Genomic DNA, 14,344 nt, shown 5'->3' with positions numbered 1-14,344 from the left:
TAGTGGAAAAAATGCATTCCAGAACTTTCTTTTTCTACCTACCAATTAAATTCATTAAAATTTTGCCAATTGCAAAAAAAAAAAAAAAATGAAAACAGATCATTAAAATATCGTGTCCTSCACAAAGGAAAGTCAAAACTATGGTCCTTCTTGACATTCACATTTCTTTTTCAAGGTGATGAAAAGCAGGAAAAAATGGAAATGCACCGCAATGCGGCCCATTCAGAAAAATAGAAATGAACAAAGTTCCTGAAGAGGAATCAAATAGAGAGAGACTTTTCTTGATATACTGGCTATGATGYTTCAGTTCCATTTTTGGTCACATCTTCATTATCTCTTTGGGGATCCACAGCCTTTCAGTTTGACAGCAAGGTTATGACTGACAATTCTTTTTACTTTGGAGACTCTAACTGCCACACTCACACACACAGGGATGCATGCAGGTTCTGCACAATAGCACCCCTTCCAAGAGGACCTTCCCCAAAATGCTTCCACTAAAGGAATACAAACCTATACCAACCATATACTGGTATTCTGATATATGTTATAGCTTGTATTGTTAAAAAAAAAAATATTGTAGGACTTATTTCATACTGCCCTCTAGGTTTCTAACAAAATAGAAGGGATTTTTCCTGCTACCTGAACACTTACCTCATACTTTCTGTAGTTGACCAACAAGGCAAGGAGGACAACAGCATCATAGCCATGTTCCCTGCGACTAAGTGGGCTGGACAGAATCTGGAATAAAGAAACACATTGTTCTGCTCAGGTTGGCTTTGGGAAGCCAGCAGTGGCTCTCACACCACGTGTGGCTGTGAAATGTGTAAATAAGAGCAAATCAGGTTATAAATGAAAGACAATATTCAAGATTTTAAGAGTGTCAGTGCTTTCAAGAAAATCTCCATTTCCACAAAAGGAAACTTATTTTAGCAGAGAGAATGTATAAAGGTTGTCTGTGTATAAAGGGCAAATATATTTCTCAACAGTATTGGACGTACGTCAGTACACTATCAACATTCTGTGCAGTTTTTGTGGGTTTCCCCAAACCTAATTCCACTTCTGAAAAGTGTAACTTTATCAGAGAACAGCAAATACCTTCAGCATAACCTGGCTGACTTTAGAAATAAGTTCCTCTGATAAAAAAATCCTCTGCAAAATTAGCCCATGGACCTACTAGGTTTTTATCCAAGCACAAATGTCTCAGTTGAAAATAGTTTAAAGACTCAGTGACTGAAAACAGCAGACGTGGGAGGCTGGTAGTGCAGGGGGGAAGCCCACAACCCTACGAGTGAGCTATGGATGGAAGACACATGCAGCACCAGCAAACTACATKGCATTGGAAGTGTTAAAAACCAAGCACGTGACTGGAAGTTCACACTATGGAGAAAGACTTCCTCTCCTAGAAGGAAAGCTCTTACCTGTAAAATAGCTTCAAAGATGCTGTTAATCATCACATACTCCAGGATGGTGTTCTGGCTAATGTTATCTGTCACCTGAATGCAAACACAAAGTTTAAAGTGTGATCCAAACCCTCCACGATGCTATAGCTACCTCTGGGACACACTAGGAACTGAAGAGTTATGCTACCAGATGGACACATTCATCCAAAATCTCACACTTAGTCAGCAAGTCAAGGGTGTGAACAGCACTAGAGCTAGACACGAAGTAAAGGAAATCTGTCCTGCCTCCCACATCTTCCCTGGCAAAAAGCATGATCCACATACAAAGAGCTTCCATTTCCTCTGTAGATGGGTATTTCACACAGCCACATSACAGTAGTATCAGCCACTGAAGGCGACTGCTACCCTACAGGCAGGAATGAAAAAGCAGGGCCCAGGGCCCAGATGCTCCATCGAGCCCCCTTCCAGTCCAACCAGGTGGTGAAAACCTCCCTTGTGGTCTATTATCTCTTATTCCAAGAGATGCTGAGTGGCCATTTGCTCCAATTTCTTCAGTCTTCATATTCTCGCCACCATTGGCTACTCCAAACTTACTCTTTCTTCAACCTCTGTCCTCTGCTTCCCTCTTTATATCTATATATACAAATATATATACATCTCTCTATAGATAGATGTATATATACATATATATCTGAGACTTCTCTAGTATCTCTTAACAAAACAGGTGAAGATAATTGATGCTTCCTCCTACATCTGTCTCCCTTTGCTCCTGCTGGCATCTGTCTCATAACAAAGTCTTTGTGGCAGAAAGTCTGACAGCTTTTAGCAGTACCATGATTAGGGCAACTAGGCCATACTCTATGCCGATCCTTACTCTCATCCATAGTTTCACCCTCTTAAGTTTCACACTACAGCGTTAAACTCCAGCTAAACTCCAGTGCTAAACTCCAGCTTCATAATACTGCTTAAATTTTGAGGTAGTTAGATGCCTCACAATGTGGTTCATTTAAAGTTATTATACATCTGGTTTACTTACTGTCACCAAGCAGAGAAGTAGCTTCAGACACAAACTTTTGAGACTTTCAGAACCTTCTGCACAGAGCAGCGAGTCCAAACTCTCCATCAAATTCTGCAGGAGAACAAATACATCATTTAACAGTAATATTTATTTGGTATTCCTGCATTTGAACTCTTCAAAAAAAGGTTTCTTTTATTGAATATTTCAAGTAAAGCCACATTTGTTCCAGAATCAGTAATTAATCCATTACAACTGCTATATACCCCACAGGCTATATKCACATCATTGGTTCTCAATGCTGTGTTGTATTAACTACATTTTAATGACTATTCACAGACCTCCACAATTATTTCAAAGAGTTTTCCCCAAAGACAACAGGATTTTGTAAACATATAACAAATTTTATTCACTTTGTACTTATAAGCCCTACAAATACGGTCTTGCTTTGTTTGCAAGGCAGCATTTTATGTGCTTTCTTCTTTTTCTCCCAAGATTTCCCAATTTTCCTATATACATCAAGATATTTTGGTCTTGATGTATATACCTCCAGTTTAATAACATATATTTGTTATTACTCAGAATAAATATTGTATAGACATTTAATATTCATAAATAATTGCTTTCCATATTAATAGCTAAAAGACAGATAACCCATCAATTCTTAAAGGAAAACTCTGCTTCTAATAGCTCAGTAAATACTTTTTTTTTTTTTTTTTTTTTTAAAGAAAACAGGAATTCAGCTCTAGCTCCAGTTTCTTTTTTTTTTTCCCCCTTCCCAAACTCAGCACCCGACAAGGACCAAATAAGTTTACATCAGTATATGCACCGATAGAAATCGGAGCACAATGGCTATGGGCTAAAAATGAAACGCAAGACATGAGGCTCAATAGTGGGGACTAATGGTCTGTGCCTGTCTTTCACTGCCTTAGGATTTCTTAACCGTAATGAAGCAACACCACAAAAAGGAAAAGCAAGCACCCTGTTATTTTAACAAACATGGAGATCCAAAGCATCCTTTGAGCCACTCACAGGTGAGAGACTTCCGGACAGTTACATTTAATAACTGGRGAGTCCCCAGATGGGCACAACTCAATAGACACAGTTGTCTACAAATAAGTGCCCCTGCAAAAAGGCTGGTGTGCAGCAGAGTGTTTCTTTACATCCTCAAGGCCTCACCTTCATGCAGAGCTCTGCCTTATCAAAACCCACAAGCATGTTGATTATGTCAAACCCCGAGGTGGATTTGTTCTTCTGATGGACACCCCGAATCAATGCACACAAAGTCTGCAAAAGAGAAAAAAAAAAGCACAAGATAAAGCCACACTTACTACTCTATGGCAAAAGCTGCCCTGAAATACCCTCAGAGGACTAACAAAATATAGATACTTGAATGAATACCAGCTGCTTGTAAGCCATACATTTGTCTCAATTCTACCATTTCCACTGTTTCTAAGCACCATCTTGGATGCTGATGACTCAGATTGGAGAAAGATATATTATCCATATTTTTTTCCTGTTTATTCATCCCTTCATCTCACAGCACTGTGAAGTAAGGCAATCTCATGGCTTCTGTGTGGTTTCAGTTTGTACTACTCTCTTCAGACCATATTAGTAAGGAACATAACCTCTGAAAATGCCTAATTGCGGCTTTAAGGACAAAAATATTGATTAGGAAACTGCAAGGAAGAAGCAGTGTTCAATAACAGCCACATCTACACAGATGGACATACGTTAGAACTTCCCATATTAACTCCTGATCCTAAACATGCCAAAGACACATCCATATAATGTAAGTTCTCACACCATACCTGTCCACGCAGTAAATGCTTTTGCTAGAGACAGCATGTAGTCTTTGTTTGGTTACCACCACGCCACACTAAGCCTAACCCAAAAAAATGATCTCTGCCAAGAAGCAAGAAAAAATGACTTCAAGGCTATTGAAGCAGCTTAAGTTTTCTAATCACTTAAGGGATTTTGAAGACCTTTTCCCTAAACCTAACCTCCTTTGTATTTCTTGTTGCATGCTTTAGATTATGGTTCACACTGAATTCTTGGAGCTCACTGACAATATATAATAACAGAGCATACAATGCTTCCAACAGATATTCGAGAATATTTGGGAGGCAGATGAGACATCTGCTGTCCAACAGGAGAAGCAGCTGTGGCGAGTTGTGTCATCAGGCATCTTTAAAGTCTGTAAAGAGGGGAGTTGGGAGGAATACAACCTTTGCAGTTTAAGATTCCATCTTGAATTCATCTATGAGGGAAAAAAAGTAATTGTAGAAGACAAAGCCAGAGACTGTCAGACCACAAAGAATGACCAGATCTCTGTAATATTATCAAAAGGACACAGTAGGCATCCTTTGTTTTTGGTTACTGTCAGAGAAAGTACGTAGGGCTAAAGAAACATTTAATTGGTATGGGCTTTCTCAGGGCAGGGAAAAAAAAAGCATTTACATACATTTGGGCTTCAGGATCACCTTTCACAATGAACACAGTGTGATTAAGAGAACCCCTTCCCAAACCACATTCAAGATGTGACCTGGTTTCTCTTTACATTCACACAGCAGGATTCTGGACTGAAGCCCTGGCCCAATTTTTGCAGCCAGCCTGAATTCAAGCTTGGGAATTCACAGCTGGGCTGGACTATCGCTGCCATTGTAATTACAATGTTTAATATTGATACTATCCTTTAAAAATAATTAAAGAAAAAAATCAAGCAAGACTGCATGTCAACAYGGGTGTAAATATTCCATTTCATGACAGCTTTTTGCAGCTTGCTGCTCTCTGATGTCTCCTACAGACGACTTCCCTGATCYGAAACCCATATGTTGCATTCCTACAGCTGACAGAAGCTGCAGCACGTGCATTCGCCAAACTGCAAGAATCAGCTTGGGAACTAGCAACATCTCCTGTGCAACACACAGGACAGCCTACCTTTGGCAAGGAACACCCTGCAGGAAAAAGGCTTCTAATTCCCGGTGACAACTCCCCACAGCTTCTCATTAGGAAGCGGTTCAGTAAGGATAGTCTCATGTATAAGCTTTAGACTAACTTTACCAGAATTGTCTTTTATTTTTGAACAAGGCAATTCAAAAAGAGGCTAAAGGTGAGAAAAAAAAAAAATGAAAGAGAATAAAAGATAGACAAAGGTATACAGACTAATCTCGAGCCCCAAAAGAAATACCTTTAATGTGAATAAGCCCATCTCACCCCTCATCCCCATCCACTTCAAACTGCAACAGCAGGTCCTCTTAAATTTTGAGATAAGTTACTGTTTCTCAGAGACTGAAGAGGCTGTATTTKTAACCTCCACACAAAATGAGTAACAACTACTCAGTACACTTCTCATCACAACTAAAGAAATAAGCACAAGATACTTGATATAATCAGCAAACACATTGCCTCACAAGAGGCAGAAAAGCATATTCCCTGTATCTCAGGTCTGGTACCTGTAGTGCATTGACCACTCTGATCGGGTGCTCCTCACCCAGGGCCTGGATGCAGTGCTGGAACAAGCAGTTGATGTTATCTTTTATCTTCATTAACTCTTCCCCATCCAGGGCCTCTAGCTTGCCTTCTAGRTATTCCAAATTAACCTGTCAGGTAAAGAAGCAGTTCATGCATATTACACAACTGATGACAGCTTAGAAAACCAGGCTGTTGCATTGACAGTCTGCCATTTCACAGCAGCAGAAAGTCAGAGGACATTCAATTTTTTTGTTACCTTCATGAGAAACAGCTCTTCCCAAAACCTGGGGTTGCATTTACTGGGGTCTTCTGTCTAAAAGAGAGAGCATTGGCCATGAGAAAATAAGAGAAGAAACCATTCATACAAAAAGTTAAAAATAAAAAAATTACCACAAGTGGCTCTGAAGCAGAATCTCTTCATTAGATGACACAAGGGATCTGATAGTACAGAATATTATTTGTACTGATTTCTAGAAGGAGAAAGCTGCTTCTATTTGCTATTTGACTGGGATGCCTCTGTACATTTTCTGCAAGAAACAGTTTTCCTCCCCAAGTTAAACAAGTATCAAAGCAGCTCTCACAACACTCCAGGACCCTTTCCTCCTTTTCCTGCATAGATCTTCTACCTCCCACTGAATCACTAACTTCAAAGCCATGACCTCCTTTAGATCAGAAATGGTCCTGGAAGACAACAGGACACAGTGAAAACACAGGAGAGAGAATACAGAGCTCACCACGATAGTAGGAGAGCCTAAGGTAGACAGTAGATAGAGTAGATGTGGCCCTTATCTTGCAAGAAGGATCTACCTTGCAGAGGCTTCAGGACAAATTAAAACATKAAAAACTGTGAAACAAGAGGTGCTCGAGTTCTTACCGTGAAAATCTCATCGTACATCAACACAACCTTCTCTTTCAGTGGCTTCTTGGAGGCTGAAGATTTCCKGAGCAGTCCACCCTTCTTCTCTGTTTGGGCCATGCTGTATACCCTAAAGGTAAGAACAAACAAACAAAACCCCCTAATAAAACTTAAACTCTTCTTCAAGGCATATCTAGAATGTCACAACCATGAGTTTTCTGCATTACACTGAGATATTAATAAGTCTCTCGAGTTGGAAGCAGGGGCTTTAGTAACTGTAACAGATAAGAAATCAGACCAAATATCCCATCTAGTCCTATACTCTATTTCAAAGAAAGATACGGAAGTCAAGTCACAGGCAGATATGGAATAAGTTGCTTACAGGTAAACTTTCGTCTTAATTCTGCTCTGTGAGAAGCCAATTCAYAACTCAGCAAGACAGTTTACATCATATATATATATATATGTATTTAAATCACACTGTATGAAGTGTAATGCTTATTAGCAAATGGCTTCCCAGTCCTTCTTGATGCTGGTCAAGCCTCAATGGTATCTTGGGACAAAGAGCTCTTGAAACTGATTGAAGAAAAGTCTGTTCCTTTGCTGCCTACCAAAGCACTTCCAACTCTGCCTTTGCATTGCGAGGCCACATCCAGCAGTAGGAAGCATCTGGCTACAAGGCTTCTTTAAAGCTCTCCAGGCACCCTTGTTCATGCCAACCTTTGCACCTTAGCTTCCCTCAGCTGTGCCAGCTGCTCTGCAAACCAAACTAGAGAAGTGCCCCAGCTTCAAAAACATCCTGTGTGGTTTCATTTTGGTGGGAGGATAAAAGAATACAAGACAGTTTGTAGGATTTTTCTTTTTTAATCAGATCAGTTCCCCAATCCATTTCACAGCAAAGGAAGTTTTCTAGAAAGACAAACGGGGGTTCACTATAATTAAGTAATCGGTCACTTCACACTCACTGTTTATCCTATTAAAACAAAACTAGAAAGCATTGTTATTATAAAATGAGCTGTTAATAAAACTAAAAGCATCAGTCAAGGCTGTATTGCCGGCACACTCCTACAGCCAAGTCATTGCAAGTTGGATGTATCCATTTCACCACACTTTGAGCCCAGTGCTGCCACACACATCACCAACCTCACCTTGTAAACATGAATTTTATTTTATTCTGTACAATCACAGCACTGTCTGGCAAGAACCATTGCTTCAGCAGTGCGCTGACCTGCTCTGTCACCGCAGCACTGTCACAGCTACCTAGCCAAAAGGAATGTCAGCCCCTCTGATAGGCCTGGACTAGGCTCGTGTCCCTGAGCCCCCAGCCTGTCTCCCTGAACTCCCAAGGCAATCACGTGGCAGCAGCACGTTGCAAGCGCAGGGCTCACTTAAGTCACGCTCCACAAAAACAAGGGCAGGCACTTGTGGCAGCTACACTCAGCCATACTAAATTATGCATAGCGAGGTAAGTGCCCTGCACGCTGCCTCCAAGACCCCAGAGCTTTGCAGGCTGGCAGCCATGGAGACAGCCTTGGATTTAGCCTTCACTGCAGACTGCCTGAACCCTTCCCACCATCACAGCATGGATCCAGCTTCCTCTTGAAGAGCAGCTTCCAGTGAGCTGGGAATGCCAGTGCCACATGTCTCCCACTGCAGACAGGTTTTGATTGCCTCAGACTGCAACTGTGCACCCAGCTGGAATTCCCAGGCCCCCTGAGTCTGCCACAGGTTGTTCCAAACACCACCGCTTGAGCCATAAATCTGAATTGGAAACTGGGGCTGGAGAATTCATGCTACTGCAAAAAGCTCTATTTTGGCTGCAAAATGCAAGTGTGGACCACAGGCAAAGGTGGGATGGAGACAGCAGATCTCACACCCAAGAGGCTGGAATTTAGAGAAAAGAGGAGTCCTCGCTTCCAGCCACAAAGGGAGTTTGCAGAGCAGAGTAGAAAAAGGGCTGGTTTGTGCCTACTGCGGTGGAAACGGGGATGGCCCAAAAAACACTGTCAGAAGAAAGCTTAGGAACTACCCCACCATAGCCTTACATAACTAAAGGTTTCTGTCTAACGCACAAAAAAAGAATACATTAGTCAATCATCTTGACAGCTTCCCTCTTACAGACTTCAAGTTATTTTTAAACTGTCATGGGAAATAAGACATTAATTAGAAATTTAATTGGAAAGAGAGAAAAATCTATTAAAAAAACAAATCAAGAACAACATCACTTTTAGCTTAGTAAGACAAATTTTGCCCAGGATTGTAGAAAACCCTTTTGCAACCAGAATGGTGAGTTTCTGAACCTACAGCATACCCATCTATAACACATCCATCAGTGTGTTTCTAATTGGATTGCTGCTAATGAATCCCAATGTCAAAGCTAATAATCTAACCCACAGGGCTTCTAGGTCAATGTCATCGCATCAAGTTTGTATGTACAGGAAGGGATCGATACACTCTGCCTAGACATTGAACTTCTGAGAGACTACAGTATGTTTTAATATTTGTCCTCCACTTATAGAAAAGTCAAAATCCTCCATGAAACAAACACTTGATGCCGAGCATGCATCACAGGGACTATGTGACCAGGTGAAAATTCTCATCTCTGTCAAACTGTGAACTGGATTCAGCTGCTCTCAACCTGAGCTGCATGAAGTATGTACAAAGAAGGCTGCTAGAGTCAACGATTCAATAATGTTCTTGCTTATAATTTGCTATTCTACACATGACCATATGGTAGAACAAGGAGAGAAAAGTAAAATCTCCTTTCATGCCAATGCTTTATTAGGCTGTGCTGGATTCATGACCTGTGATGATCGGGCCTGCACAAATGGCTTTTTTCTTTTCACTTTATGCAATTACATTGTCTAGATGTCATGAAGACAGAAGCATAAAACCATATTTCACTAGCAGAGACCTCTTGGGCAGTTATAGAAAACACGAGTTAAATACATAAAATATTTATAGAAGTTGTAGAGGTGTCAAGTTTTTGACATTTTGTGAAAATAATGAAAATGATCATAGTTAACAATTATCCTCTAAATGCAACATAGTTAAAAAGCTTCAGTGTATTTTCCACATCCTGAGGTTCAAACAGATAATTTATTCTGCCAATAGGTCAGCTCCATTAGCACATACTGCTAAAGGAATCCTGCCACAGTCCCTGACCGTACAGAATCATCCCTCAGGGCTAAGGGAAGAGATGGCATGGGCATTTTTAAAACTGCTAGTAGCTTGCTGTGCTTCAGAAGGGTCACGATGCTTCATCTGGGAATCAGAGAAACCTGCACAGAGCACAGCTCTCACAGCTCAAAGGCAGGCAGATGAAAAGCCAGGCAGAACTCTTGCTTTATCTATTATCAACCCCAGGATCAGCTGATCCGGTCAGGAGCAAAGGGATGAGCACATCAAAACATCCTCCTCCCTCCCATTCCATTCCAAAAGTCATAGCAGAGATTCAAGTCAAACATGTGACATGCAGAAGAACAYACCCCCATTAACTTTGGGTTATAATAACCACTGAAACAACAAAAGAGGCATTTTGAAACTAAAGTTTACTCGCACATCAACGCACATACAGAACTGGGACTTGCCCACACTGTCCCTCAGCTCCCTTACAGTCTTATCACTGTGCAAGTCTTCTTCTTAAAAAAAAAAAAAAATTATTGCAAAGAACCCTAAGATTAATGCACATCTAACCTACAACAACATAAGGATCCAAAATCTTAGATTTCTGTATTTCTTGTATGCATGCAGCCTGTAAAGGTAAGCAACGCTTTTGCATTTAATTTTGCAGGCCAACAAACCTGACTGATTTTAGGTTTACAGATGCACATACACAAACCCCTATACACTGGAACATAACTATGTAGTCTTCCTGCCCACACCCTCCAGAGCAGACTCCTCAAAAACTACATCGCTTGGCTAAATAAAGAGGAAAAGAAAAAAGATGGAATAAAATGGTGTTTTCCATTATTTATTTACTTAACAAACCATTTATTCCGTATCTAAAAAGGGGAGTGCAGATTACGTGATACACATTAATCCATCAATGCCATTAAACAAGCCCTGGACCTCAATCAATATTGATAAAGACTAAGAGAGGCACTTGCGCTTTTAGAATCCAGTCTCTCTTGACTCACAGGTGCTGACAAGACTGGATTTACTTGTTTACACAAATTTCAATGCTAGTAAATGTTTCCCAGATACCAAATGCAGGGACTTCCGAGTTATTCTGCCATTTTCCAGGTATATGCCTCATATTTGCTGTTTTCTAATGACCTGTGTCTCCACTATCACCATCCCTTCGCCACACCTTTCAAGGACAGTTGTTCCTTCAAAGATCTGGTCTGCACAACATGCAAAATCTGATGTTAGGATGTTATTGCACAGATGTTAATTTGTCACAGCTATATCACATAAATCTCTGGAGCATTACAGCCCCTGCCACTACCCAAACCACCAGTGGAAAACATTTATTTTTTAGGACTGATGTTTAACTAGCAGTGAGGAGGCAAGGGGGCTCAAAACCACTCCCTGCGCCACACACACACACACACACACACAGCCCCCAACAGGAAGAACAAGGGAGTTTGTTCCTGAGTGACAAAGCAAAGTTCACAAGTGAGAAAGCAAGTTTTACCCACAGATTGCCTAAACTGTGAAGAGGGGAACAAACTTTGGCTTAAAGTTAACCTATGGCTTCTGAAATGTAGAACTGTAATTCAAGCAGTCATATACCTCCTGAATTCCAGGAAAACTTGCACTTAAGCCATGTGGCGAATGTGCAGAGACGACACTAGCTCCGTGCAGTTAAATCAGCTTCCAGCACTCCTGCATTGCAGGAAACGATCCATACTCTGCACATGATCTTAGSAACTTCAAAGCCTGAACGGCATCTTGACACACTCCGAGCTCCAGTGTTAAACTGCCCAGGGATGACTTAACACCAGCCTAGCACAACAGCGGTGAAGAGAGAGAGGAGGAGAGCAATGGGCTTAGTTTTGTCAAAGCTTTAGATAGCATCATGACCAAATTCCTAATCTTACTTCCCTGCAAGAAGCCCTTTTGCAGCTCATGGTCTGCCAAACCTTACCTTCCTGAACTTTCAGCCCCTCCTGTTGACAACAGCACTTCTAAATGCAGCTCCTTGCACTTTGTACCGCAAGGCCACCCTTGCTCTTTTCTAACATATCATTCACAAGTTTCCTTTCATCAYTAACTCTGCCTGCTGCTCTCACACATTATCTTCAGTCTGTGCACAACATCAAGATTATAATATATACAAACACTAAACAGATACGTAACAGTAGAAACAGTTATGCTACTTGTAAATTTCATTCATTCTTTACAGCCTTACTTGTGTACTATCCATTGGAATGGAAACTGCTCAGACTGCATCTTCCTGCTCAACTGTAAGGTGCAGAGCCCACCAGCACAAGGGGAAAGGTTCACACTAAGAGCACATGGGCCTTGGGCCAAGCTGGTAGAATTTCCAAGTGTTTTATGTAGTATATAACAACAAAATTCATTCAGAGGATGTATTGGTGACAAAATCCTCATGAATCCTACTACTTTTTCCACAGTATCAAGCAACATCTCTAGCACAGTCCCAGTACATGGGTTTTACCTTCCATTCTGCCCAAAGCAGTGGAAGTATATACACTTATACCTTGTACAATCTAGTTATACCACCAGTGACCTACTTTTCCTCTTCGAAAAACAGGAAAAGAAGCTTCTGAGCACACATACAGCAACAGACTGCCTCCTACTACACCTGCTTCTGCAATGATATAAAAGAAAAAAAATATGCAAGTTACCTTTTCACACTTCACTCTAGCTGCCTTTCATTTCTACCTGACCAGTTAAAACAGCACTCAACCCAACAGCTTCACGCAATCAACTTAAGCTTCTGCCTGTCAAGTCCACCTAGACAAGTGTCACGTGCTCCCACCCCCATCTGCACAGATCACTTTCCCAGCTCAGCTTTTTCATTTCGTGGCACCTCCTTTTCACATCCCTACCTGCACTGCCTAGCTCTCATGTCACAAAGTTTCCCTTTGGGTTTTCCTTTTTCAAGCTCTTCGGAGTCCAACCCACTTAATGCACCATGAAACATTCCACACCTAAGTGCTCCTGCYACTCAGACCTTCTCAGGCACCCTCCTTCTGCAGTGAAGTCCTCTTCCCGTAAGCCTGCCCTCCTTCTCCTGGGGCTCCAGCTGGCTCTCTTCCAGGCACCCGAGGCTAGGCTAGATACAGCACAGCTGCATGACCTTGGCTCTAACTTCTCAGCAAACTGCTAAGTTCCAAGAAATTCTGCAGGGTAGCACCACGCAAGATAAGGAAGGTAAAACTGCAGAGAGTTAAGGGGAGTTTTGAGACATGGATCATTAGTAACACAGGTATTCAATAAGGGGAAAAAGAAAAGAAAAAAAAAGAAAAAAAAAAAGCACAAAAAGGTATAAAATCCTAAAGGAAAAAAAAAAAAAACAGCAACTCAGCAACACTGAGTCATTCCAAGCAGCAGCAGAGTTTGACCCTTCCCCTCCTGAAAAATGCCTGCCTGGGGTCTTATTGGAGGTGGTAACTCACCATGTTTAGCTGGTTGCTTATTAAGTGTGCACTGTATGTCTGGAGTATACAACTTAAAAAGATAAAAAAGTCAATGACTATTGCATATCATGCTTACAGAGCTGCTTTGCACACAGAAGAAGGTGTCCAATACGGCACTGAGGGAGGTTGTGCTGTACTTACTGGAAAACCAACTTGCTGCTGTCCTTTCTGCTCCTGTAACCCCTCTTAAAAATCTATTTGTCATACTTCCTGCAAGAAGCAGCTGGCGTACTGCAACCACGGCATATTGCAATGATCTGAATTATCTTTCTGCCTTTTGTATTCCACCCATCCGCTTGGTCTAAATCAGCTCTCATCCTGCATTCAGATTATACAGACTCCAGGCAAGAGCAAACTTTCTCACAGCGACATACACAACAAGGTTTTGACTGAGTTATACAGCAAGCCACTGCTCCCTTGAACATGATAAGCATAATAAATTACCACCCTGGTGCCACTGTATAACTGCTTGCAGGGCAGTGATATAAACTGCATAACAAGGATTATCAATTTAAAAATAAATAAATAAACCCTCTGCTCACTATTCTTCTAAAAAGAGGCATGTTTAACCCAAACCACGCCAGCAATAAGCCTGCACTGTTGCTCAATAACAGCCACATGAGCAAAGTTGAAGGGTTTAGCAACCCGAGGCTGCTGCAAGGCCTCTCTGAACASACCTCTGTGAAGGGAGCTGCACCCCAGGGCGCTCGCAGCACAGCGGGGTACGAGCCATGGTGGGAACGCAGCAGGCACGACTGGCACTTCTTTGGCCCTTTGCTACCGCGAAGCCATTCCCGGTGGAGGAAAGTTCCCAGGGAGCAGCCAGGCCCTGCCTGGGGACGGCGCGGGGCGCCGCGGCGCCGGGGACACGAGCGGGGCCTCAGCAGCGCCCGCAGAGGGGCTCGCTCCGAGCGGCGGGGAGAGAGCGAGGCCCGGGGGCCGCGGCCGGCGGGACAGCCGGAGCCGCCGCCCCGGGGCAGGGCTGGGC

The 14,344-nt window shown here is 42.0% G+C and overlaps 1 protein-coding gene across 3 annotated transcripts in view; it reads right to left on the bottom strand.

Moving 5' to 3' along the window:
- Positions 1 to 6,869, bottom strand: part of ARMH3 (armadillo-like helical domain containing 3) — a 111,682-nt gene extending 104,813 nt beyond the window's left edge. For all 3 annotated transcript variants that reach the window (XM_026050633.1, XM_026050634.1, XM_026050635.1), the window contains exons 1-7: positions 6,764 to 6,869; positions 6,146 to 6,202; positions 5,871 to 6,017; positions 3,595 to 3,702; positions 2,437 to 2,529; positions 1,419 to 1,493; positions 652 to 738 (exon numbers count right to left, since the gene is read on the bottom strand). In XM_026050633.1, the coding sequence (XP_025906418.1) occupies positions 652 to 738; positions 1,419 to 1,493; positions 2,437 to 2,529; positions 3,595 to 3,702; positions 5,871 to 6,017; positions 6,146 to 6,202; positions 6,764 to 6,865 (669 nt within the window). In that variant the 5' untranslated portion in view covers positions 6,866 to 6,869. The remainder of the gene's footprint in view (positions 1 to 651; positions 739 to 1,418; positions 1,494 to 2,436; positions 2,530 to 3,594; positions 3,703 to 5,870; positions 6,018 to 6,145; positions 6,203 to 6,763) is intronic.
- Between the last annotated feature and the right edge of the window lie 7,475 nt (positions 6,870 to 14,344).

Source organism: Nothoprocta perdicaria, unplaced genomic scaffold (genome assembly GCF_003342845.1).
Source record: "Nothoprocta perdicaria isolate Ctin4 unplaced genomic scaffold, notPer1 scaffold_7, whole genome shotgun sequence".
NCBI classification, from domain to species: domain Eukaryota; kingdom Metazoa; phylum Chordata; class Aves; order Tinamiformes; family Tinamidae; genus Nothoprocta; species Nothoprocta perdicaria.
The sequence above is the reverse complement of the archived record's forward strand: the minus strand, read 5'-3'. Positions and strand labels throughout refer to the sequence as shown.